At 38.8% G+C, this 24,345-nt stretch overlaps 1 protein-coding gene across 3 annotated transcripts in view; it reads left to right on the top strand.

Moving 5' to 3' along the window:
* GRB10 (growth factor receptor bound protein 10) overlaps window positions 1-19,186 on the top strand; it is a 147,036-nt gene extending 127,850 nt beyond the window's left edge. For 2 of the 3 annotated variants that reach the window (XM_054058562.1, XM_054058563.1), the window contains exons 8-17: window positions 1,249-1,323; window positions 4,385-4,522; window positions 5,139-5,249; window positions 6,271-6,369; window positions 9,719-9,796; window positions 10,460-10,576; window positions 11,460-11,526; window positions 12,543-12,630; window positions 15,196-15,289; window positions 16,067-19,186. In XM_054058562.1, the coding sequence (XP_053914537.1) occupies window positions 1,249-1,323; window positions 4,385-4,522; window positions 5,139-5,249; window positions 6,271-6,369; window positions 9,719-9,796; window positions 10,460-10,576; window positions 11,460-11,526; window positions 12,543-12,630; window positions 15,196-15,289; window positions 16,067-16,213 (1,014 nt within the window). In that variant the 3' untranslated portion in view covers window positions 16,214-19,186. The remainder of the gene's footprint in view (window positions 1-1,248; window positions 1,324-4,384; window positions 4,523-5,138; window positions 5,250-6,270; window positions 6,370-9,718; window positions 9,797-10,459; window positions 10,577-11,459; window positions 11,527-12,542; window positions 12,631-15,195; window positions 15,290-16,066) is intronic. The other variant, XM_054058564.1, reaches the window with a different exon arrangement.
* Window positions 19,187-24,345: the final 5,159 nt, after the last annotated feature.

Below are 24,345 nucleotides of genomic sequence, written 5' to 3' on the forward strand. Positions count from 1 at the left end.
AACTTGAAGAATGACTTAATGTAATTGCTGTGTATAGTAAATTCAGTGTACTGAATTACATAGGCATTTCTTAATATGGCAAATGAAAAGGGAAACTGGAGGAAAAAAAATGGAAGTCAAGTCATCAATTTAGCAGTCAGAAAACTGGCTGTCCTTTGTCGTGCAAAGATTGAGCATGAATGAGATGCTGTACTGGATGCCTGAAATGAAAAAGCTGTGTAGAAGCACCTGTTTGTATGTTTAACAGTATTTGCTTCTGTGATTGGGGGATGGGGGAAAGGAGGTAGATGTCTGCTTTGAGATTTTTCAAATCTAGCCCATGAAGCAGGGCAGGCAACACAGCCTAATGACTGCATATGTGTCCTTGTTCAGTTTTTATTATTTCATTTTGTGAGGAGTATACTGACCTATCCTTACAAGAAAAAACACTGGTGTCTGTTACATTGCCCTGAAATATCTCTTGAAGGTTAAAGGGTTTGAAGCCCTGAGCGTAACCTGGCTGTCAAACAACCAAATGAAAGCATCAACAGTCACACATGAGCTCTTCCTCATGATTAGGGTCTGCAAATGGCAATTGGTGTGGACCCTTCTGAGGGACTGAGCAGGATCTAGGGTCAAGCAGATACAGCACTGAAGAACTGTGTCTTGGATAGAAAGAGAGTGCTACCAAAGGTAAAGGTATACATAGGATCCTGCAGCATCCCCACCTGAAGATTCTTCTAATGCAGTTGCATCTACCTTACCTCTATGAGGGTAAAGTTGTTATTCCTCCTGCTCTGCATCTTCCACATAGCAAGTGGAGTTACAGAGAGTTTGTTCGCTGAAGAGCCTTTTTGGATGGGGAGGGAAGCCCAGAAGTTTGATGGCAGAATATGCAATAAAGAAGGAGTCACTGACTACCCAACCTGCAGTCCATTCATCCTCTCCTTTTCTAGAAAGTGAGGGCTGGGTAGGAGCTGTTAGAGACCCCTGAAAGCCCTCAGTAGAAGAGGACAAAGTGGAAAAATGCGATTAGGAAATACTGTATATCATATATTTAAAAAATCCACATTCTGTCTGCATGGGCGTTTGGTGAGCAAAAGGAAGGGACGAGTTGCCCTGGTATGACTTTCTGTATCAAAGGATCTCTAATTTGATTTAAAGGTGCTAGTTTCAAAAAATCAATGATTAGAAGAAAATTCTACTTGTTCTATGTAAAATTGTTCGAATATGATGTGACTTCCATTTATCTTCTCTTCCTGTTTTTAGAATTTCTTTCCAGAGCAAATGGTTGCGTGGTGCCAGCAAACAAATGGCAGTATCCCACAGTCACAACTTTTGCAGGTACTGTAAATTATCCATATAGACAAAGTTTTGGAGCTGGAGGGGAGAGGTTGAGAGGAAGGAGGGGAGAATTCAAAGGTCTGGAAAGTCCTGCTCTGAGAAAGACCAGTGTAGTTAGCATATGGTGTATATGGTGTTGAAATTAACTGACAAAGAGCTTGCCCAGTGGCATTGAGTTGTAAGTTATAAACACACAATATCCATAGCTATACTCATACATACTTATTCTGTTAATATTCAACTTACTCTGTGGATACTTGGTTTGGCCACCTAGTGTTGTTCTTGAAGCAGTCTCAGCAGTTATATTTCTAGACAAACAAATATGCCTTATAAAAATGAAAGCAGAAGTACTCTTCTATGCTCCATATCATAGCATAGAAGAAAGCGTAAAAATGTGTGTATATGTTAGAAGATTGGTTTGAGGTGGTAAAAGATTTTGCTTTTTATGTTCTGTTTTTTTGACCTGGAGAGAATTAACAATAAGGTCCAGCTTCCCCATGGTTCAGCCAACTAGCCGCCCTTTTATATTGGAAAATAATTCCTAAAAAAGTAGCAGCAGAAGGAAGATAGTTACAGAAAATTGCATGTAATATTTGCAAAGTAATCCTATTTATAGCTCTCAAGTTGAAGTACAGAGATGTGTACCTTTTGGATATCTATGGGTAAAGTTGTGCAATCTGTGTGACAGTGGCATTTGCACTGAGTTTATCCTGAAGTTCTGATGTTGCTGTACAGTTTCTTTGTTTCTCATGGAGGAACTGTAGTGGCGGCACAGTTGGTTGGTCTCTAACGATGGTGCTAAAGGATGGGCTACCTCTCTGACCAGTTACTCATTTGTTTAAACCTCTTCCATTCTGAACCTTGTAGTCTAAATCTTTTTCACTTCAGTTGTTTTCTCAAATGGGGGACATTTAACTCACGAGGCCAAATTAAAACACAGTTTATTAGAGAGTACTATCCAAAGAATATGAGACCATAATGGCTGGAAGACAGTACCATGAATAACAGGAAAATGATAAAGTAGAAGGCACAAATATATTAAGAAAGTACACATACATTGTCTTGATTTCTGTCATTTTGATGTTTCCAAATATGCACTGACTCTTTCTTTAAATACAAGTTTCTACTGACTCTTGAACCAGTGCACTCATTTTGCCCCATTACCACTTCAAAATCCATTACATACTGGCTCCACGTTCACTGGGAAGAATTTAAAACAATAGTGTCCACTGTCAGCTAGGAAACAAAACAAAAAAATCAAAGTAGTTTCTGGAATTAAAAAATGAAAATCAGGTGCAGTGAGGTTGCAATTAGGAGCAAGAACTGGAGTGAACAGGCACTGCCACAGACTGGTAGTAACGGAGGTGTTCGCACCTTGGAGCATTTTTCCTGCAGTGTAAGTGAAAAATTGATTTTGCTTATTAATACAAGCAGCAGGACTCCCTAAAAGAACGAGATGTTCTTGAGGATGAAAAAGTTTCAAACTTAGAGTAATTAAAGGAGTAGGTAAAGGAGCACGTTACAGCCTTGTGAAGTAGGAGAGTTTGGTTCTGGAAAGAGTCAGTTAGGTACAGTCACAGTCCTGGAAAAGCATAAGTCATAGGAGTTAACAGTGCAAGAGGACAGGGGAAAGAAAATGGGTACGTTCTCTTTGGTTGGTTGTTTAACCGTAAAAAAAGTTGTCCTTAAAGCATTTATAGTAAATACCATTTTCCTTTTAAAAAACACAAAACCATTTTTCATAATTTCAATGACAGTTGTAATTTGTTGAAGGCAAACTTCCTACAGCCTAGTAGTCATTAAGCGTGTTGCATCTGATGCTACCTCAAACATTGATCAAGTACACCATTTTTAATTACACACAGAAAAACAGGGAAGAATATTAAATACCATCTCACAATATCGTATACTACATTAAGAGCTAGTACTTTTAGTCTTAGGAATAGCATTCAAAGCATTGGGATCTCTTTTCCTCACTTAGATATGCAAAAAAGCTTGCTTCTTAAGTTTACTTTTGGTTTATCTAGCTGGACAGAGAGAATATATTCTCCTTTTGGTCTTTCACTTTTGTAGTTGAGAAGTGGATTCATAGTACAGATAGCAGGAAAATTGACTGTTCTTTTCCGTTCTATTAGATGACATAGGGAGGAAGACTGGAAAAAAAGATTAGGTTTTAATGCAAATAGGTATTCTGACACAGAGCACTAATTTTTGGGTTTGTTTCCTGTTGGCATTGTCCGACAAATAACACCAAACTATAGCTTTCAACCAGGTTTATGTATTTTTCTTCCTACTATTGAATTTATTAGTTTGACTTTTAACTTATTGAGCAAGACCTATGTCATTTAAAAATCTGGTACATTGTAGTAAGAGAACAATCTATCAATTTGCTGACCATAGTTAATACTTCCTTCCTTTGATGTAGTGTAAATCGAATTATTCCGTATGTTAACTCCCTAATTATGTCAAGTACTTAAATACTTCTTGATCCTGAAGTCTAGTATAGTTGCTGACACTTATTTGACTGTTCTTTGTTTCATTTTGAGTTAAATATTCTATTGTCTATCATACCGCTTTCTTGGGACAGGTGCACAGCTATATAAGACTTTCATGTGCAAAATTCTGAAAAAGGCTGTTCCCATTCTAAAACTTGGGGATAAAGTTGCAGATTTTGGACAAAGTTTCCAGATTAGAATAGTTGCCAAAATTGTTGTGACAAGGTATTGTTTGAATTAGTGTGCTTACTCTGTGTTCCTTCAGGTCAAATGCAAGAAGAATGGGGATACAGAAAAATGTTTAGCCTTTTGGAGATTTAGTTACTGACATAGAGAACACAAAGATGTTGGTAGCAGGAGCAGTTAGCTAGGTAGACGTAACAGGAGGAGCAGGAATGTCCATTTTGGTCGTAAATCAGTTTAAACATCTTGGTCAGTTTAAGCACAATGTGAAACTGCCCCAATTTGGCAAATTTCCCATTTGCTTCTCTGTTCTGCAAATACAGTGACAATTTTATGATACATCTCTAGGACACAATCCTTATTTACATTTTCCTTTCCAACAGAACTTTTTAAACTCCAGTAGCTGCCCTGAAATTCAAGGTTTCTTGCATGTGAAAGAGCTGGGTAGGAAATCATGGAAGAAATTGTATGTGTGTTTGAGGAGATCAGGACTGTATTGTTCTACAAAAGGAACTTCAAAGGTAAGATTAAAAAATGAAGTTGCACAGTACTAGCATGTGAAAGCACTTTCTGCTTTTACAGTGTGTATTTTTTGCCGTTTTTTAAATATCTGCACAGTGTTCCCTTTTTTTTATCAGGCAGAAAGGGATAAGTAAGCCATGATCAAATGACAGCCAAGCCCCAGGCTCTCAGTGTATGAAAATAGCTATCTAGCATTGTTATATAATAAAACCAAACTAGCTGGACAACATAATTGTGGCTACTGAAGTTGTGCTAACAAGGTTAGCAAGAGAAATCATGCTCTCTATGAACATTTGATTTTGTTTAAATACCTTAAATGATATTTTATATTATCTAACTTTCAGATTTCTCAGGAGCAATGCAATAGGCTATGCTATTTTTAATGTGATGTGTTTGAAAAAGTATTATTTCAGCTTCTTGTATAAAACACTTTCTGCTAGTAGTCTAATATTTAAGAGGTGACATGCTGTGTCCACTGCAGGCTGCCTGCGAGAGGAGCACAGTGTTCGAACACTGCCCTCTGTTGGAGGTTGGTCTTGAGAGACTACAGAGCTTGCAGAAACATCTTCCAAAATCTTACACTTACGTATGATAAAAAACGTGTTATTTCCCCAGGAGCCAAGACATTTGCAATTGTTGGCTGATCTAGAAGACAGCAATATCTTCTCATTGATAGCAGGCAAGAAGTTGTACAATGCACCTGCAGAGTATGGATTTTGTATAAAGGTAATTCATCTTATTAAGTTCTTCCGAAGTTCAAGATAGTGTTGGTAGCTTAGAGTACCCCAACCCCAGCTAAGTGGAATTTGTATGAAAAAATCTGCAAGCATTTCTGTCATGAGGACTTGATCTTTACGTCTTTCATTTGGCAGGCTTGTCCTGTGAATCTTGCCGTCATTTCATGTGACATTTTTAACACTTTATCTGGTGCTCCTTTGGCTTGGGAAATTTCTGTGCAAGATCAGCTCGGTGCTGAAGCATGGTGTGCCTGTGAGGTGGCCTTGGTTCACCTCACAGATGAAACTTTTTCCCTCAAGTACTTTAATTGAATAGGAAAGTTTCTGTGGACAGTGGATACCAAAACAATATAGCAACAAAGGATCAAGCTCCAGTCGGATGTGGTTATACCATTATTGTGGGCCAGAAGTTTACATTTATTTAAAGATGATGATTGTCTTGGAAAATGGAAATAAAACAAGCAGTTGCTTTTGAGGATTTTAAAAATTGTTGTGCTGGCGGATAGATTTGGAAACTGTTTCAAAGCTCTGTGTAATTTTCGGAGTAGAAAACAAGGCTGGGAGCTGATTTTATTGACAGCAGTGAAGTAGTCTCCTTCCTAGCAGTTGTTCCAGAGGTAGACAACATGGGTGTGCCTCACAGAGTAGAGATCAGCTGCGGGACAGATCTTGGACTGATGGAAGCAGACTTTCAGTAACCTTCATTCATGGAAGCTTTAACACCCAGATGCGTTGATTCTCGTTCTAGTGTGGCTTAAGTACCTTGCTCCTGTCAAATGCCAAAACTGCAGAGTATTTCAAAGCAGGCACTGATTTTTTTTTCTTACTGGACCCAGCTGAGAAAGTGATTTCTTTCAAAGCATGCTCAGCCTCTTCTGAGATTTAATTCAGCTTGTGTTTTTTCTGGCCAATTCTTAGACTTATACTGTACCTGCCTTCACTCTGCAGTAAATGTAGGGTGGTGTTAGATTTCTGCTGAATGTAGCTGACTTCCCTCTAATGCTTTGTAGCCCAACAGAGTGAGAAATGAAACTAAGGAACTGAGGTTGCTGTGTGCTGAAGATGAGCAAAGCAGGACGTGCTGGATGACTGCCTTTCGACTTCTCAAGGTACCTAATGTCTTCTATGTGAACAGAGCTACACCTATCGTTAAGTTGCATTCATTATTTTGTTCATGAAAAAATACCTATACGTTCTTAAACATCATCTTCCTCTGGAATAATAAAGCTGAGCAAAACGCCAGGTAGAGCTTTCCTTCGTAAGCTTCTAAGCGTGGTACTGAGCTGAATTCCTTCCACATATGAATCAAGTATAATTTTAGTTTTAGAGCTAGATTTATTGTTAGTGAATAAAAAAACCGCATAACAAGATATTTGCAAGTTATCATAAAGCTAAAGAAAATGTTTCAATAACAGTAAGCGGTCATCTTAGCTAGAACAGAGTGCCATCTTGCTTTGCAATTTTTTCAGTTTTCTGAAGGTTCTGTTAAAAAAGGTAACAAAAATAGGCAGCCCTGTCTCTGGGTGAAAGTTATTCACAGCTGAAAAGAAATGAGATTTCTTGGTAATATGGTAGGAGACTGCACTGTGTTTTGAATCAACATCAGCGTGGAGGGAACTGAGGAGAAAGTTGACTGTTGTGTGCTCTTTGAAGCAGAGGTCTTCCTGATTATCCTAGGGAAATGTGCAGAAGCTTTGGTTTGATTTTAAATCTTTCCCTGAAGATGTTGAAATCTTTCCCCTGAAGATGACAGGCCAAGAGAGTAGAGGTTGTTCAGCCTGGAGAAGAGAAGGCTGTGGGGAGACCTTATAGCGGCCTTCCAGTACTTAAAGGGGGCCTGTAGGAAAGATGGGGACAGACTTTTTAGCAAGGCTTGTTGTGACAGGACAAGGAGTAATGTTTTGAAACTAAGGGAGGATAGATTTAGACTGGAAATAAGGAAGAAATTTTTTACAATGAGGGTGGTGAAACAGTGGAACAGGTTGCCCAGGGAGGTAGTGGAGGGACCTCGTAGACATTCGAGGTCAGGTTGGACAGGACTCCAAGTGGCCTGATCTACTTAAAGATGTCCCTGCTGCTGCACCAGTATTGGACTAGATAACCTGTAAAGGTCCCCTCCAACCCAAAGCATTCTATGGTTCTACACTGCCTTGAGAACTGCTGTATTCTTCTCTTTACCTTACTACGTCCTCCCTCATATTAAGGGGAATATACACACATATGAAAAAAATATGATAAGTATGGCCAGGTAACGTGTTACCCATTAAAATCCCACTTTTCTTCTATGCAGTTATCCTACTCTTTAGTATTCTGTGTCCAAGTGTAATGCATAAAATCTGATAAGAAATAGAGGCGTGCAGTACTTTATACTAGATGCACATCCACTAAAGTAGGATGGAGAACCTTGAGCTCAGTCAACCTTGGCACTTCCTGTAGCAAACACATAATTTCAGATTTGGAAATGAGGGCTTGGTTGTTCCCTCTGGCCACTGAGGTAAGTGCTCCAGCATTCTGCTGGTGGCTGCCACTCACTGTGCTGTGCCCAAAATGGGACCTGTGATCCAGGGGTGCTGCAAGCACTTGGTCTCTCTGTCCTGAATGGGCAGAGTTGCTCTTCCTGCCTGAGTAGCAGCCCACATCAGCAAAGCCTTCACACCCCTCTCTGCCAAAATGCCCGTTTCCCCACCAGCGTTTTATACCCACCTGCTGCGTTCCTGCAGCATGTGTCCAAGAACCTGAAAGGGACTGAGTGCATCAGAAAGAATATGAGGTTCACGTGTGGACTGGGAGAAGCCACAGAGACTCCCATTGCCGCACGAACATTGTTTATTATCTCTTTTGTTTATCCTCAAGACATAACAAATGTTTGCTGTAATTATCTCTTCCCTTCCCTGTGCAGACTGTCCATCATGCAAAATCACGTAAGCATAGGGAAAGCAAATTGGACTCCTAGGCCTGTGGGTATGAAAACGCAATGCCTGTTCTCCATCTACAATAAGTAATCACCTCCCAAACCAGAGTACATCTCTTTGGATGCTCTCCCAATATAATCTCATTCCTTAGTTTTAAGAAATTCTGTAGTGCAATACAGAAATTCCTGTTTTAAGTTGTTACAAAAGCAGATGCACTAACTGTAGTATGGGCCAGGATGCAAAAAGCAATCCCAGTTACAAGATGCGTATTTGATTCTGTGTGGCTGGATACCCCTGTTGGCTGTCATAATCCACTCTCCAGTTACTTAACTTGACTTCTTTAATACACACTAACAATTGTGGTTAAGAGTTTTAGTTCCTTTTGCTTTCCCTGTTTACAGAATTTTGCATGAGGAGGAAGGTGCTGAGAGGATCAGATAATTGTGGTGAACTGTTCCTTGAAGTTACCACTTTTTCTGAAGAAATTAGTTGCGTTGGTTGAGGCACTAATGTTCCTGAATGCCAAGGAAAAACCTTCACAGTGTAGAGTTTGCTATACTTACCAAATGCGTAGACATGAAGTTTGCTGTGACCGTTCAGAGGAATCTTTCTTTTGCAGTGCGACCTGTGGTAGCAATAGTACCATATGGTAGTGATTTCTGTGTACTGGCAAGTGGTGTTCACCCTTAAGCAGTTAACAATAGGAGAAAAAGGGGAGTTGTTTTTAAGGAATGCTGAAAGATGATTAAGGAAAGGTGTAGTCAGGGAAAATATAAGGCTGTTCCCCAAGGCTGTGACTGTGATCCTCCATTTTATTTATGTACTGAATTAGCTTTCTATAGTCATATATTACTCTGTTTACAAAATTATATATACCATTTCAGTGAGAACATTCAGTAAGCAGTGTTGCTATACTCTAGCACTGTGCCTGCAGGGAAAGCACTGGGTAGGTGTTTTCATACCATCCTTCTACTAGTGTGACTAAAATTTATTGTGTTCAAGGAGGAACATGACTGGAATTCGATCACCTTATTTAATAACCATGAGAAAAGTGCCAAAAGTGTTAAATTCTGCTGCAATTTATTAAAAGAGCTAGTGAATTAGAAAGGTTGTTATTTTTTATCATTATGAAAACCAAGTTTGAATGTTTTATGCAAATTTTTTTTTTTTAGTTCACATTACCAGTGGGTAAAAAGAGGGGGACTTAATATGTATGTCCTGACCTGAAGTGGAAGCTTGTGTTTTCTACAAGGAAAACATGCTGATAACTGAGCTGAGAGGAGCAGGAATTAATTGTGTAATTCACTCAGGCCTGTAAAAGTGCTGTCTTTTAAATAAAACTTGTCTTGCATATCTACTACTTGATTGCCACCTGCCAATCACTACTACCCAATGCAGATTGCTTGGGGACAGCTTCTGCTCCTGAAAATAATAAACTGGCGGCACCTTGTTCAAGTGTAAGTAAGTGGTATAACGAGATCTCTACAGTTTTTTCCCTAGGTTATATATTTGGATAATAATAATGTCTTTGCATTTCTCTTGGCAGTATGGAATGCTACTGTATCAGAATTACAGAATTCCTCAGCAAAGAAAAGCCATGCTTCCACACTTCTCCACTCCAGTAGTAAGTAATGAACTTTACCTCATTAATATGTGATGTTGGAAAAGATACATTTGCTTTTGCATTTTAAAAGTGGAAAACTTTACGCCAAGAAATGTAAATTCAGTGTTGTGTAGCAAATCGATGTAAAGTTCACATTTTGCATGAGTACAGTTTAAGTGGTTGGCTCTCCATTATCTTAGGCTCACACGATCCACATGATTGAAAAATCTTGGATACGTCAGGCACTTTGAGATGTACAGTACAGAGACATCTGGGTGTCTCTGTAGAAGCCAGCTTAGGTCTGGCAAAACTAACACGTAAATTTCCTAAATATGTTGGGCCAAGAGCTGACTGTCAGCTATCTAAAAGTGAAGATCCTGTATTTGGATCCCAACTGGCCCTGTAAATGACTGGAGTATAGTAATAGGGCAAGTGGGCAACTTAAGCAATACAGATTTTATTCTCATCCCTTGAATCCTCTCCTTCCCCTCCGACCTAAAAAGAAAAGCTGTCTATTTTTGTGTCTGCGAATCTTTTGGAAGGAGAGAAAAAATGAGATGTATTTTCTGTGCTGTTGAAGGATAACTTTGGACAGTCTTCTGAAACCAAAACATTTTGAAATGAAACTCTCAAGGTGGTTTTTTCTTTCCCTGTTTTTTGAAACAAGTGAAAATTCCTTTTCAGAGAAGTGTATCTGAAAACTCACTAGTAGCAATGGATTTTTCGGGGCAAATAGGAAGAGTTATTGAAAATCCTGCTGAAGCACAGAGTGCTGCCTTGGAAGAAGGACATGCTTGGAGGGTAGCTATCTTCTCTTCTTTTCTATTTTTTGTAACTAGTGTCAGTTGAGAGCCAAAACACAGAGTTTGCTGTGATGTTAGTGCAGTGCTGGTCACAGTATAGCTTAGCTCCGACCTGAAGCAATCACACTGCAAGCATGCAGATCTGAAAGTCAATATCCATCTTTAGCAAAACTGTCACATTCACAACAACCTTCTACCACTGCTTCTCTGTCCCCCTAGTGTCCAGAGGAAGGTTGAGGGGGAAAGCAGACCCACCAGAACTTTACTGCCAGTTTGCAAAACCAGTCTCTGAGGAGGAATATGTCAAATTAAATGCTTCCCCACATGGAAGAGGCTGGGGCTCTGACTAATGGCTTGCTCCCAGTAAGTTTAATTGCAGAATATACAAGAGGCAGGACCTCTTGCAATGAAAACTGATGTAACTTGTTTATAGTGTCTTGTGGACAGACAGCTGCAGTACAAGTTTTCCCACATGCTCGTCTCTTAGGGAACAGGAGTCATTACTGAAGCACTAGCTGGTGCTTTATGTACGGGAGGGAAATACTGCTTGATTTACTGAGTGCCTGGTGTTTTGCCTGAGCAGAAACATATCAGACTTTTCTTTTTTCTGTCATTTTTTTTAATTATTTTTCTTTTTTTCCTTTTTTTTTTTTTTAGATACTGAGCTTTCATCATTAACATCTGGCTTGTGTTTTAAGCCAACTGAAATGAGCTGCTGCTTGTAGATTAGCCCCCTTCAAAGCTGCATTTCTTTTTCTCATCCTTGCATTAAACTTGCCCAGCCCCCAGTTTCCTGTATATTAAATCTGTATTGCATGTGCACTAATTCTCTTCTGTTAAGGTTTTAGTGTGGATTTAACGGTAATTCATTTTCTCTGTAGAAACGTAGCACAAGAATGAACATCTTGGGTAGCCAAAGTCCACTCCATCCTTCCACACTGAGTACAGGTAAATTCTATTGGCTTGTAAGCATAGTATCAGAGGCCTCTGTGGGTAAATAAAAGTTAGATTTCCTATAGAGGCAGAATTAGAGTGTAGTTGTGTAGTATTAATGCCTCAATGTTAAATAGAGCATTTATGTTTATCAGTGCCTTCTGTGTTAACATGCTTACCCATACAGACATAGTAAAAGGAACTTGTTTTCCTTTGAAGGTACGCTCAAGCTTTTCTTCAACATTAATCTTTTGAAACTCAGATTTTATAAAAATAGAGACTCCATAAATGTTTTTATTTAGAATAATCCAGAAGTCAGTTCTTTGTTTTACGCAGGCAAAGTCAATGAGTGCTCTGTTAATCTTTAAAGAGTAAAAATGAAAGTCTTCAAAATAGCATTCATTCCATTATAACTGAATAATATAAAATGTCTATGCCTATAATGTGAGGAGTGGGCATCTTTTTGAGACTGTAAGTTTATTAAAATAATAGGATGTTGCGTATTAATATCATGGACTTCATAGAGGAAACGTAACTACTCTCTGTTTATGTTCTGTTGAATATAATTTAAAAATATCATTCAAAAAACAATAATAAACATAAAAATATTTGGAGGCAACTCCACACTTAAAAGCTAAAGTGCTTTTCATTATTTGAGAGTTAAAGGGGCTTGGTTCTATCTCTAACTTATACATTGTATTCTAAGAATTGTCTTGTCCCAACATTTTCAAGAAGCTGTGGAAAGACAATATTATAAGAGATTTATCTTGTTAGCCTAATCGTACACTTGCAAATCAGAAAATACCTGAAGATAGTGCCTGTCTACTTGGTATATTAAGTAAATGCAACAGCTGATGCATTTTTTTCATATTGGTTCATTCTTTATATGGATTGATGAAAGATATTTTATATTCTGTAACACAACTATACCCACTTTTAAAATGTTTCAATAATTAGTGTGTGGAAAAAAATGTTGCACATTACTGTTTTTAACCATGCTTTCTTTTTCCATTTTTTCTTCTCATCTCCAGTTATTCATAGGACACAGCACTGGTTTCACGGCAGAATCTCTAGAGAAGAATCTCACAGGATTATTAAGCAACAAGGGCTCGTAGATGGGTAGGTATTCCTGTTGCTTAGTATTTATGATCTGATGGTAAGCAGCGTAGACAAGAGCTCAGCTTCTGCTGTAAGGGTTTAACAAGTTTGTGAGCACTTCTGAGTAATCTGATTCTTGACTAGTCCCATTACAACCTGTTTGGATTTCAAAAAGTTAGAGTAAGTGTTTGTAGGAGTACTTTCTAACTCTTAATTTGAAAAGTAATATACTAAGTACCTTAAGAATACACTTTTTTTTTTTTTTTTCCAACAGAGGCCATCAAATTTTAGAGAATATTAGAATTTGAAAACAAAGAATTCCTGTAATCTGCAGTGAGGACATATTTTTCAGGCAAAGCCCACATATTTTTCAGCCCTGTATCCACAAGTTTATGTTCATGCTCTCTTGTTTGAATCAGAGCAGTTTATGATGATCTCTCACTATTTATTTCTGTTCTAGAGCAAAGAAATGAAAAAGTACCTGTTCCAGCAGTCTCTAAAATGTTGGTAGTTGAGATTTAAGTATCTTCCGACAACCTCTGTTTCCCTTATTTATATGTAGTTGCACTTTTTGAAAGGAAGTTGCTTAAACTGCATTCAGCAGTTGGTTGTTTGTAGGATGGGAAGAGCATAGTTGCTTTCAGTTCACTAATTGTGTTGCAGTCAGGATAAAGGTAGAAATTTCCATATTGGCTTCTCAGGAGACAGTAAAGTTCAAACCTTTCTTCAGTATTCTCTAATTCAGGAGCATCACTGATTTTTGTAAAGAATGAAATTCATTAGAGAGATAGAAATTGCTAGTGCATATACCTATTAATCAAATGGTGGGTTTTTAGTTGTTTTGGGGTTTTTGCTGGGCTGTGGCTATTAGGTTTTAGCTTAGCAGGTCAAACAGAGAAGGGAGGCTTAAAAAGCAAAGGAGCACTGCTGACTTGTTGGGTTTCTGGTTCTTACACTACAGATCTTCTTTACCATCTTGTCATTTGTTGCCTTAGGAATCTAGTGGGCCATCCTTCTTGGGGTATTCCATAAATGTGTTAATGCCTTTGAGGTGGTGTTAAATTTGTGCCTAGCCAGTTCACTTGCTATGGAACTTGAAGATTGATTAGTTTGGCTGTAGCAAGGTCAGTCAGCAGTGTCAAAAGAACCATGTTACCTGTGTTTTCCTGCTCTGTGTGTTCTTGAACAAAAGAAGGTAGAAAGTTAATAGTCTTCTGATGACTCACGTAAGACATTCACCAATGCATATATGCAGCTGATACTGGTATTATTTGGAAGGTGTTGTTGAGGGTGCATCTGTCTTTATAATCACTGTGTGGACAGCCTATTGCTTGCCAGAGGCTGAGTAAACACGTGAAAGATCAGCTGTGCTGAGCTTTGCTTTGTGCCACTAGCTTATGATGCCATGTGTTATCTGTAGTGGTTAGATGAAAGATAATTTAGAGATACCTGCATGAGCTACAGTAACCACAGGGCGAGTAAGATCTTTCTTTGGTTCGGTTTCCACACATCTGGTCTTGCTAGGACTAAAAAAGGACAAATACCATGCATCGTTTCTGGTGGTGGAAAGACATGCTTGTCTCTGAATATTGGACTGTCCCTAGTTATGATGGTGCATTTTTGTGGTATTGACATTTCTCAATCAGTTCTGAGGAGCTGGAGTAAGTTCTTTTGGGTTCATAAGACTACAAGCAGTTCTTGCAACTCAGCCTTGGAGAAGTGTGTTCCTGGCTTAGTGGTTAGCAATTAAGAGGGCTTGGGGCTGCGCCAGTACTGGGCTTGGCCGTCTTACAAATCCACTAGTGATTATTGCTGTGAGCCTTATGCCAAAGGTATATTCTTGTTTCTTGTGGCATGGAGAAGTTCTCCTTCCTTAGTTCATAAATTCAAGGGGAGGAAACATTTTTTTGGCTAGATTTTATTCTGCATTGGAGTTAGAACCTCAGTTTTGTGGGTCCGCTTAAAAGTGACAGTTACATAGTATATGGTGTTCTAGCTGTACTCCTAAAATATATTCTTTTCCAGTGTTGCTGAGGGAAAAATACTGTGACTGTTTCAGAGGAAAAACTAGTGTGTCTTTTCTCCATCTTGATAATGTGGATGCTACTTAACTGGTTAAGTGGTGTTAAGAAAGTATTGAGCTGTTTCTGTGCAATTGCATCCATTTATCTTAAATGTAATTTTGTTAATGCTGGATTTCTGTAAACTGATGCAAGATACTGGAAAATGGGAACAGATTCTCGTGTATTACTTTCCCATCTAGAGAAATCCAGATTTGCTTTGGAGTTAAATGAGAACATTTTCTTCATGAGGGTATATATTAGTAATGCAAAGCTTAGTTAGAGAGGCCCTTAAAAAAAGGCCTCGTACACACAAAGGGAAAGAACTAGTGTCCTGTATCTTTAATTTCTTGTTTCTTCATCTATTAGTGTTGCATAGCTGTAGTACAAAAACTGAAAGCCAGTTGCTGCTTATGGAATTGCCTGTTAATGCTGCTAGAGAAGAGCTAGGCAATAGCAAAAAATGGTTACTTGTGAGGAAATGAATTGTGGTATTCAGTGTGTACTTAAAAATTTTGTCTTCTAGACTATTTCTTCTCCGGGACAGCCAAAGCAATCCAAAGGCATTTGTACTTACGCTGTGCCATCATCAAAAAATAAAGCATTTTCAAATTTTGCCGGTAAGTAAATTATTTTTATACTGATCATAAAAAGGAAATTTTAAATCATAAAGCTTTGAGAACATCTGAAGAGACCTCATAGTAATTACTGATGTAATTAACAGGTATTTTTCCATTAATGAGTATATTTGTAAGTATTCTTTAGAATTGTCAAATGTCTGATTAAAATTCTTTGTTAGTGTTGCCTGAAAAAGTGTCGTAAGTCGCTTATGTATAGAAGCAGTGAACAGAACTTGTTCTCTGTGACTGACAACAACACAGTGGCAGTTTTCTTCCTATCACTTAGGCAAATGTAGAATAACTTAAAGAAACTTTAAGAACTTTTATTCTGGAGATTATCCAATAATGTTACACTGAGATGTCGAGAACCTGTGTGATTTTTATCATGATCAAAAGGAACATCAGAAGTTTTAGATCGTGTAGAGCTCATCATCGTTCCAAACCCTTTAGCCTTGCTTCATCTGCCAATTTTACAAACAGCTAACGAGTATTTTTGTGATATTTTTGTTTTATATAATGAGATTAGTGATGTCTCTACATCTTTCAATTACTCTGCCCGCGAGCTTTCACTTTCATTGAAACATTTGAAAACATTTCAAGTTGGGTTAACCTATGTTCATTTCTAGTGCTGTGTGTGTCTTCACAAATATCTCTGGGCACTGGGGTTATTGGGCAGTGCCCATCATTTATCTTGCATCACACACATTCTTTATGTTTTGTTGTGCTTCCATCTCTTCATATGCAGTCTAACTTGAAAAGGATGTTTTATTTCCCCAGTGTGAAGATGATGGACAGATATTTTTCAGCCTGGATGACGGAAACACCAAATTCAGTGACCTAATCCAACTTGTTGAATTCTATCAACTAAACAAAGGAGTCTTGCCCTGCAAACTCAAACACCACTGCATCCGAGTGGCCTTATGACCTCAAATATGACTTCTGACTGAAGACTGGATTTGCTAGAAGAGTAATTGTAAGAGAACGTTGACACTGGGGAATTGGCAGATTTGTAAGTTGGTTAAAAATAAATAAAAATATTATGCACCTTGGGACTCTGGAAGGGATGGATTCGACAGGTGCCAACAGACCAAGATTGCTGGTTTGTCTAACGCCTAAGAGTGATTGCTGCTGAGTGTCCCAGCATCCCAAAAATGGGGGGAGGGTATGTAAAACCATGAGTAAATTTGAAGCAAAACTGGAAGCTATCTTGGCTGGGCCACTTAACAGGAACAAGTGTGAAGAGAAATCTTTGAAAAGAACTCTTGCCCTGGAATAATCTTGACAATTAAGACTAGTGTGTTTACTTTTTGTATTGATCACTTTTTTTGCACTCCTACTTTGTTTTGGATATTGTATGCAGCCTATATTAGGAGCTGATGTGGCTTTTAAAATTCATGCAGGAGTTGGGTATTAATCTGCACCCTAAAATGTATGGAATGCTTCAGCCTAAAAGGATCTAGAAGAAAATCAAGAAGTGTGTGTGTGCGTGTCGTGCGTGTGTCTCAAAACTTCTCTGGAGACCTGAGGTTTGATGATCTGCAGATGTCTTTGAAGAAGCAATGAGGATACAATTCTAAAAGAACATACCACCATATACATACTCTTAAAACTGTTGACGTAGCATTTATGGCTGTAGTGTGTTGATGGCATATTAGTGGCAACCAGTCATGCAAAGACTGTATTAGATTCTATGCACAATTTTTTATTATTGCGGTGGTGGTTTGTTTTTTACAGCCTTTTGACTGTTTTCCTGAGGAAACTTACTGTTACTAAATAGAGTAGGACTGAATGACTACACTTGTTTTTGAAACCACCATTTTTTGTGAGAAGATTCTTCTGCGGGTAGTCTTAGTATGACAAAATAAAAAAGAAAAAAACAAACCAGTGTTTTTAGCTTTATAGCTCCTTGATTTTTTCAGACTGTTTCAGAGAGCTCTTTCCATATAGTAAAGCTACAGTGACACAAAGCTCTTTTGGGGAATAGGGCATAAAAAGAACTGTACCCCTTGGACCATGAAAGTTTACATGATGAGAAAGAACTTACTGGGAATGAACACACATTTAATTGTGAACTAGCTGCTGGCAATATCATCCGTCGAGGTAACTGGTGATCTCCGTTTCATCCGTGCTAAAGCACGCCAGTACCTGTGGTAGGCAAGCACGTATCCTGCCCTAGTGCTGGTTTGTCATCAGAACAACTTTATTGTTAAGGTTTAAATCAATTATTTAATGTTTACACAGTAGCTCTTTCTGATGATAAATCGGTAGTAAAGTTAGACGAGTCCCACCTTGATTCTCCAATTGCAAATATCATTCTTACAGCAGTGCTGTAAGTGCAGGGACTGTCACTGAACAGCTTCCCAGCACTTCATGCAGTTAGCCACAGTAAGAAGTATTCCACCCTGGGAACTTGAGTAGAGTGTAGTGCAGAATGGAGCGTTCTTAGGATGGTAAATGATTTATGCAGGCTAGTTCATCCTTACTAATATTTGCCACTGGGTTTGAAATCCTAGCCATCTGAAAGGATAAAGAAGGAAAACCAATCCTATACCTTCAGGTCTTCATGTAGTGTTGAGAATAGCTTAAGACAAACCATAACCTGCCTGAGTCGTCCATATCAGCTAATAACTACGTCAATGGTATAGAAACACTGTATTTTAGTTTACAGAACACATTTAGTATTTTTTTTCCATTTAATGTCTAGATATTAAAAATGAAGAAACTTGATTATGTTTTTTTAGTAGAAGCCTTTTTTTTGTTTTGTTTTATTTTGCGTTTTTTGTACATAGTGAAATGAGTGTTCCTGCTTTCTAGACAATGTATTTTAAAACCTTAAAATTAAGCTAACTTAAGTCTGACTTCACTTTGCATGCTTCTATTTGGCCCCTATTAGGAGAAAAAAGATACTTGTATTGACTACATTACCAGTTTAATAAGACCATTTATGCTGTAGTTTTAAGTTTTTCTGTTTACATAGCTTAGTGACAACCAAGCATTTTTCCCAGTAGACGGATAGTATTTGCAGTGTTTCATATTTATAAAAAAAAACCTTGCATCTTATTTAAATTGAGAATAGAAGTTTGACTATGAATCATGATTTTTGTATGTAGATGGTTGACTTAGTGTTTTGTACTTTTCCCAGCTAAAGTGAGCTGTTTTGAGAAAGTGACCACCTTCAAAGTGGCAACAATCTTACTTAAGCAGATCACTGCTTTGTCTTCTTTCTGCTGGAAAACAGTCAATACCACCTTAGTTTTCCAACAGATTCAGCTGGCTGCCAGCTCAGAATACCAAGGACTGAAGGACATTTGACTCTTATTTTTGTATTTAAATGACATGAATGTAAAGGGGATGCTCAGGGTTGTTTTGGAGCCTGTTGAATTTTTATCTTTTTGCCTGTGATTTTATTTTCTAAATAAATACTTCATGTAGCAATCTTGAATATGTTGAGAAGGAAAATGCCAAACCATTTTGGTAATGAGGTTACTAGTTAAGTTATGTTACGATAGGTGTTAAAGTACAAAAAACTTTTTATTTGTTAATTAATCTTGAAGAAACACGTGCCTCAGTTTAGATGTTTTGTCTTATCTTTTCTGCACTAAATACCTGACAGTTTGACCAATCAATGCACCTTTCCAGTGGCAAGACTTGCTTATCATAAATTATATTGTCACAATGCAAGATTTAGTGACTGTAAAATGGAATAAAGTTTAAAGTTTCAGGGAATGCAAAAGGTATTAACTTAAGAGACAAAACCTTTATTCAATATGCTTTGCTTCTTACTGTAAATAGCTTTTTGGCTTGTGAACCTAATTGTAATCTTTCAGGTATTTTTGTACAAATAAGGGACTGATATTCTGTTTCTTGTAATTAGAAATAAACGTTAATACAATGCTATTCATTTTATATTGGAATGAATGTCTTCTTTTGGATGTATCTGTGCACCATGTATCCTTGCCTTAATTAAGTCTGGGTTATTTGGGATTGGTTAAATTAAATGGCCTTTGAGAGAGAATTACGAGGAAAACAGAATCCCCAAGATATGTTTATTTTTGTGGGTCTGTTTTATGTTTCCTGTTAGGACAGACTCCTTTATTTAAAAAAGAACTTGCCTCACCCCTTTTGTTTGAGGAATATTATTAGGGTTAGTCTGCTATGATATTTACAGTTTTCATTGAGGAAGGTTGCTAGAGTCAAATCAGGAAATATACCATGAGCACCTTTTGGGACTTAAAACAAAGTTATAACTCACTGAAAATATACACGCTGCATAAAGAACTTTATTGGCCTGATAGCAGTTGCATCAGAAAACTTTTCACTAGTACTTTCAGAAAGCAATTATTTCCCTCTATAATCCTTGTATTTGAGTGATCTGTTGGCATTGGGTGGAAAAGCACATCTGCACAAAATATATTTTTGCTTAAAAAAAGCCATTTTATTATGAGGAAGGATTGGTGGTTCACAGAATTGGTGGTAGACACGATAATAAAAAGTTGGAAATGTTTCACTTTGTTGTGCACAATCCTTTCCTTTTTCTGCCTTGCTAATCCATAGAAGCCATCAAACGCCTGCCACATCAACCCTTAGTGACCCTCTGGCTTCTGCATGTATGTTTTTATGTGAGTTTGTATAGCACTGGGCTTGAGTTATGTTAGCATTACGAAATTCATCCATCAGCACATAAAGGCGGAGTACTTATTTTGGGTTTTGATATTCCCCAATTTTTTTCTATCTGGAGGTGCATGTTGAGCTTAAAGTGCTTAGAGTTTACTATCCTGCATGTCACTTACTCTTTCACTGACCTGAACAAAGTGGGGGTGGGGAGGGGAGCTGCTTTCTTACAGAAAGGTTTGAAGATGTCCATTTCTCACTTAGCTAAAGGCAGCTGTGCTGACATTGAAACTGCCCCCCCTCCCCGTAATCATTAAAAGTCAAAGACTATGATTCTACACAAACCTGTAAAAGCAGAAGAAACCAACTCCAACCCCATCCCACCCCCCTTATTGTATGTATTACGTTTGACAGAGACGAGAAGATGGCATGAAAAAAAAAAAAGCAGTACAGTAAAAAGGTGTTGGTAAGCCTGTCCGGTGGCAGGTTAGTGTCTGTCCAAACTGCTCACAACTGTGCCAAGTGCAAAATGATAGCTGTGAAATGTGACCTTAGATGTTAACAGCAGGTATGTATGCTGTGAGAACGTCACCAGTACGAAATTAGCCTGGGTCACAAATGGGTGTGTGGTATGGATGTGAATTAATTGCCTGATGGAAGAATTATGCTGCTATTACATTAGTTGCAGGACAACAGATATGATCCAATCATGATCCCACATGAAGCCACCTAGAATGAAGTTCACCTGGCAGGACAACTTAAATGCATTTGAATCTATAGGTAAATTAGTATCATACTAGTCTTTTAGATTATGGCTACAGCACATTTATCCTGCTAGACAGAACCCTGAAGTTAGGTTTAACACCAAATTGCTGCTTCAGCCTGCACCCACAAAACCAGATGAGAAAAGCATGAGATGATCCATTTCTCTTCAGGTAAGACAAATTTTAGGCATCTTTGGGTTTATGTTATTGCTAATTTAGTGATGCTTTCATCTGGTTTGTTAATGTCTAGGTCTTGGACATTGTTTGTCTTCTTGGAAGCTTCGTTTGTCATCTTGGAAACTTAAGTAACACTATCAGCAGATGGAGAAAATAGGTATCTTCCCTTGAAATAGTCACATTGCCTTAATTTGGGTTGTTTCTGCATCCTAAATCTTATGTCTTCCTTCCTTAACTTGGAGCAGAATTTATTTAGTATTTGAAAATTTAATATAACCACAACTATGTCCAATGGCTATATGATTTTCATTAGGTATTGCAATTAGTCACATCTGAGATCTTAAAATAAATCTGTTTGTCTAACACTCATGTTGCAAACTCTTAGTCCGAAGACATTCTGCTCTAATGGCTCATCATTTTGTGCAGGTACTAACAGATGTTTTGGCAAGAAAACTCAGTTCATCACAAGATACTGAGCTGTGATTAGCAGGGTCATACGACACTTTTGGTTACCCAGCTTTGTATGCTTTGCTATAATCATGTGTTTTCTGTCTGTTGCCTGCAAGACTGTGTCTGTGCCACGACTGGGGAACAAGAAGGTGAAATTGTAGACACAGCTGCCAGCTCTGAGTGGAAGTACAGCCTGGGTTTATTGGCTTTGAGGATCAGCACAGCTGCAATCGGAGGTATAACTCAAGAGAGCTCAGAAGAGCTAGACTGGGAGGGAAATGGAGCAGAGAAGAGAATTACTCTTGGGCAATATTGTCCAAGGGATAGTTTGGGTGTGAGTAGGACACAGTGAAGACAGTGGTGTGATGCCTGAGTGCTGCTCACCAGGTCCTTAGAGCCAGTTTCCCCTTCTCTTCCCTCAGACTTCTGAAGACTCTTCTACATAAAGACTTCTATTTTATTTGCCTTTTGAAATACATTATTCAGATGTGTGAGGGCTGGCATTTTGAATTATCAAGCAGGTATTAGTTTTGGAATTGGTGCTCTCTACAACCTGCCCATTCCCCAGAATTGTCTGTCCAACTGCTATCAAGAAAAAAAAAAAAAGGAACATAAAGGTAAGGTTCTGCCAACAACAATGAGAATAGTTAAAGCAAATGGCTGAGCTCAGTACTGAAGATGTACAATTCCATTGCCCGATAAAGGACGTTAGGTACATCCTATTTTGAAATGCTTTAATTTAGTTACACTTTTTCATTATTTGATTTCCTCTATCATACTTCTATTTCATGCTGAATTTCTGCAGGATATAAGTGCTCTGTGTGATTGTTACCAACTCTTAGTTTTCAGGTTACTGTAGTGCTTTCAGAGTCAAGTCCAAAGAAAAACCAAGTACAGAAACTAGGTAAGCTGTGAGGATTAGAGCTTCTTGAGAAATTACCCCACAACACGGCTAGTCACAGAAGAAAACATTGATAATTATACAATTGATGGGTAGAAGAATAGATTTTCACTAAAGACTGGTTTGAGAAAACAGCTGGCTAAAACGAGGACGTAAATAGCTGAAGGCTTAAAAGAGTTTGCCTCAAAATATTTACAGTTACTGGAACAAGCATTTGACCTGTTCTAAAAAAACAGAGAGCTTTTAGAAAAGACAGTGTGTATTGTATCCTCTTGCTTGAATGCACACCTTCACAAACAAGATCCTAGAAGCTGCTGTCCTTGAAAGGATAGCCAGAACTCCTAGGACAGGAACAGGATAGGAGAAATGGGATACAGTAGAAATGGAAGAGATACAGGGAAGACCAAACAGAATGCTCAAAGGAAAAATCAAATACAGTAATACAGTTGAGCTGACTGGATAGCAGAGACTGAGGGTAGTATAGTAGACTTACATAAAAACATAGGCAGCTGAGCAGAATGCAAAACATTTAATTACTATCTCTTTCAATACAGAAGTCGCAGAGCATCACCTGAAGTGTGCAGAAGCCCAGGTCAGAAAAAAAAAAAAAACAGAATTATTTTTTAACAGACTGCTTATCTAGCATTCTCCACCACAAAATGTAGCATGTGCTGAATGTTCACATGCATTCACAAAGAGCTTAAATGTCATGGTAGAGAAAACTCGGCCTTTGGATGTTAACTATTATACAAAAATACCTTCTTTCACTGTCAAAGTCCACGGGCCACATGTCACCAAGGGCCAGCAATAGTCTTTAGGGGAAGAATCATTACTTGACAGCCCATTTTTGTACTCTTTATAACCTTTATGTCCGCTACTAAGTATTAGATAAGTTATTGGGCTAGAAAGATTTTTGATCTGATCCAGTACACGTGTCCACATGAGGGCCAGCACGTACAGAAACAACTAGAGGGAGCACTAATAGCTGAGGAAAGCCCCCAAACCCCTGCACTACAACGAACTACAGGCTCCCTTCAATGGAATTAAGGTTGCCCTTAGAGAAATGATCATGAGAGCATCTAATTTGCTCTCGTCACCAGAAGGTGATGTCTCCAGGGCCTGCTACAGCTGTCCCTCTCAACCTTCTGTCTGAAGAGCTTGCTAGGGGCATGGGGGCTGCCTCATTCAGCTAATAAGTAAACGAATAGAATCATAGAATCATAGAATAATTTGAGTTGGAAGGGACCTTAAAGATCATCTAGTTCCAAACCCCCTGCGATGGGCAGGGCCAGAGTAAGCATGTCTATCACATCAGTGCAGGCCAGTTGAAATACAGTCTGGACTTTGCCGCATTCCAGAGCTGAATGAAGATGGATTTTGCAAGCCAGGAAGCTGCAGGCTGGGATGATTCCCCTGCCCCGTTCCCTAATCTGCCTCTCCCCCTTCCTCAAGCAGCTGGAACCAACCCAGGCAGCACCCTGGGCTTCATCTCCTGTGAAAGGGCAGGAAAACAGCTCTAAGTGAACACGGTGTGTTTGACAGCCTCTGGTGGGGCACGTGCTGCAAATGTTGGCACTGACTGATGGCTGGTGGTGCCACCTGGGGCAAGATTCACTCCGAAGTCAGCAGGGCACCCATCCCCTCACAATCCCTCCTGATCTCCACCAAGGGACCCATGCCTCCAGCTTGTGAGAGTTTCAGCTCCCGGGCAACATCGAGGTGTCCAGAGAGCTTCACTCTGCCCTGGAGGCACTGGGAACTGTGGGAACTGCCACCAGCCAGATCCTTGTAGCAAGGGCTGCCACTGCCCCAGAAGCCTGGGTTTGGTGTGTCCTTAGTTGTTGCACTTGATTTCTATTGTGAACCACCAGACACTTCAGTTGTGTAGACGTTTTCATCAGGGTGACTCCCTGATTTCAAATTGGCAGAGGCAGGATCTGCTGGAGCTGTTGGCTCTCTCTGTTTCACCTCTCAATTGGCATCCAGTGCATTTTCATTTGAGGCTCTACAAGTAAGTGAAAAATCCCATGTCTTTCCCATCCTAATACCTGTGAATTGCTGTTGAATGAATTCACAAGCTTTCTTTCTTCCCCTTGTTGAGAAAGAATGACTGATAAAGCTAGTGAACTTAGTGCTACACGTGGTTAATGATT

This window comes from Cuculus canorus, chromosome 2, assembly GCF_017976375.1.
Source record: "Cuculus canorus isolate bCucCan1 chromosome 2, bCucCan1.pri, whole genome shotgun sequence".
NCBI classification, from domain to species: domain Eukaryota; kingdom Metazoa; phylum Chordata; class Aves; order Cuculiformes; family Cuculidae; genus Cuculus; species Cuculus canorus.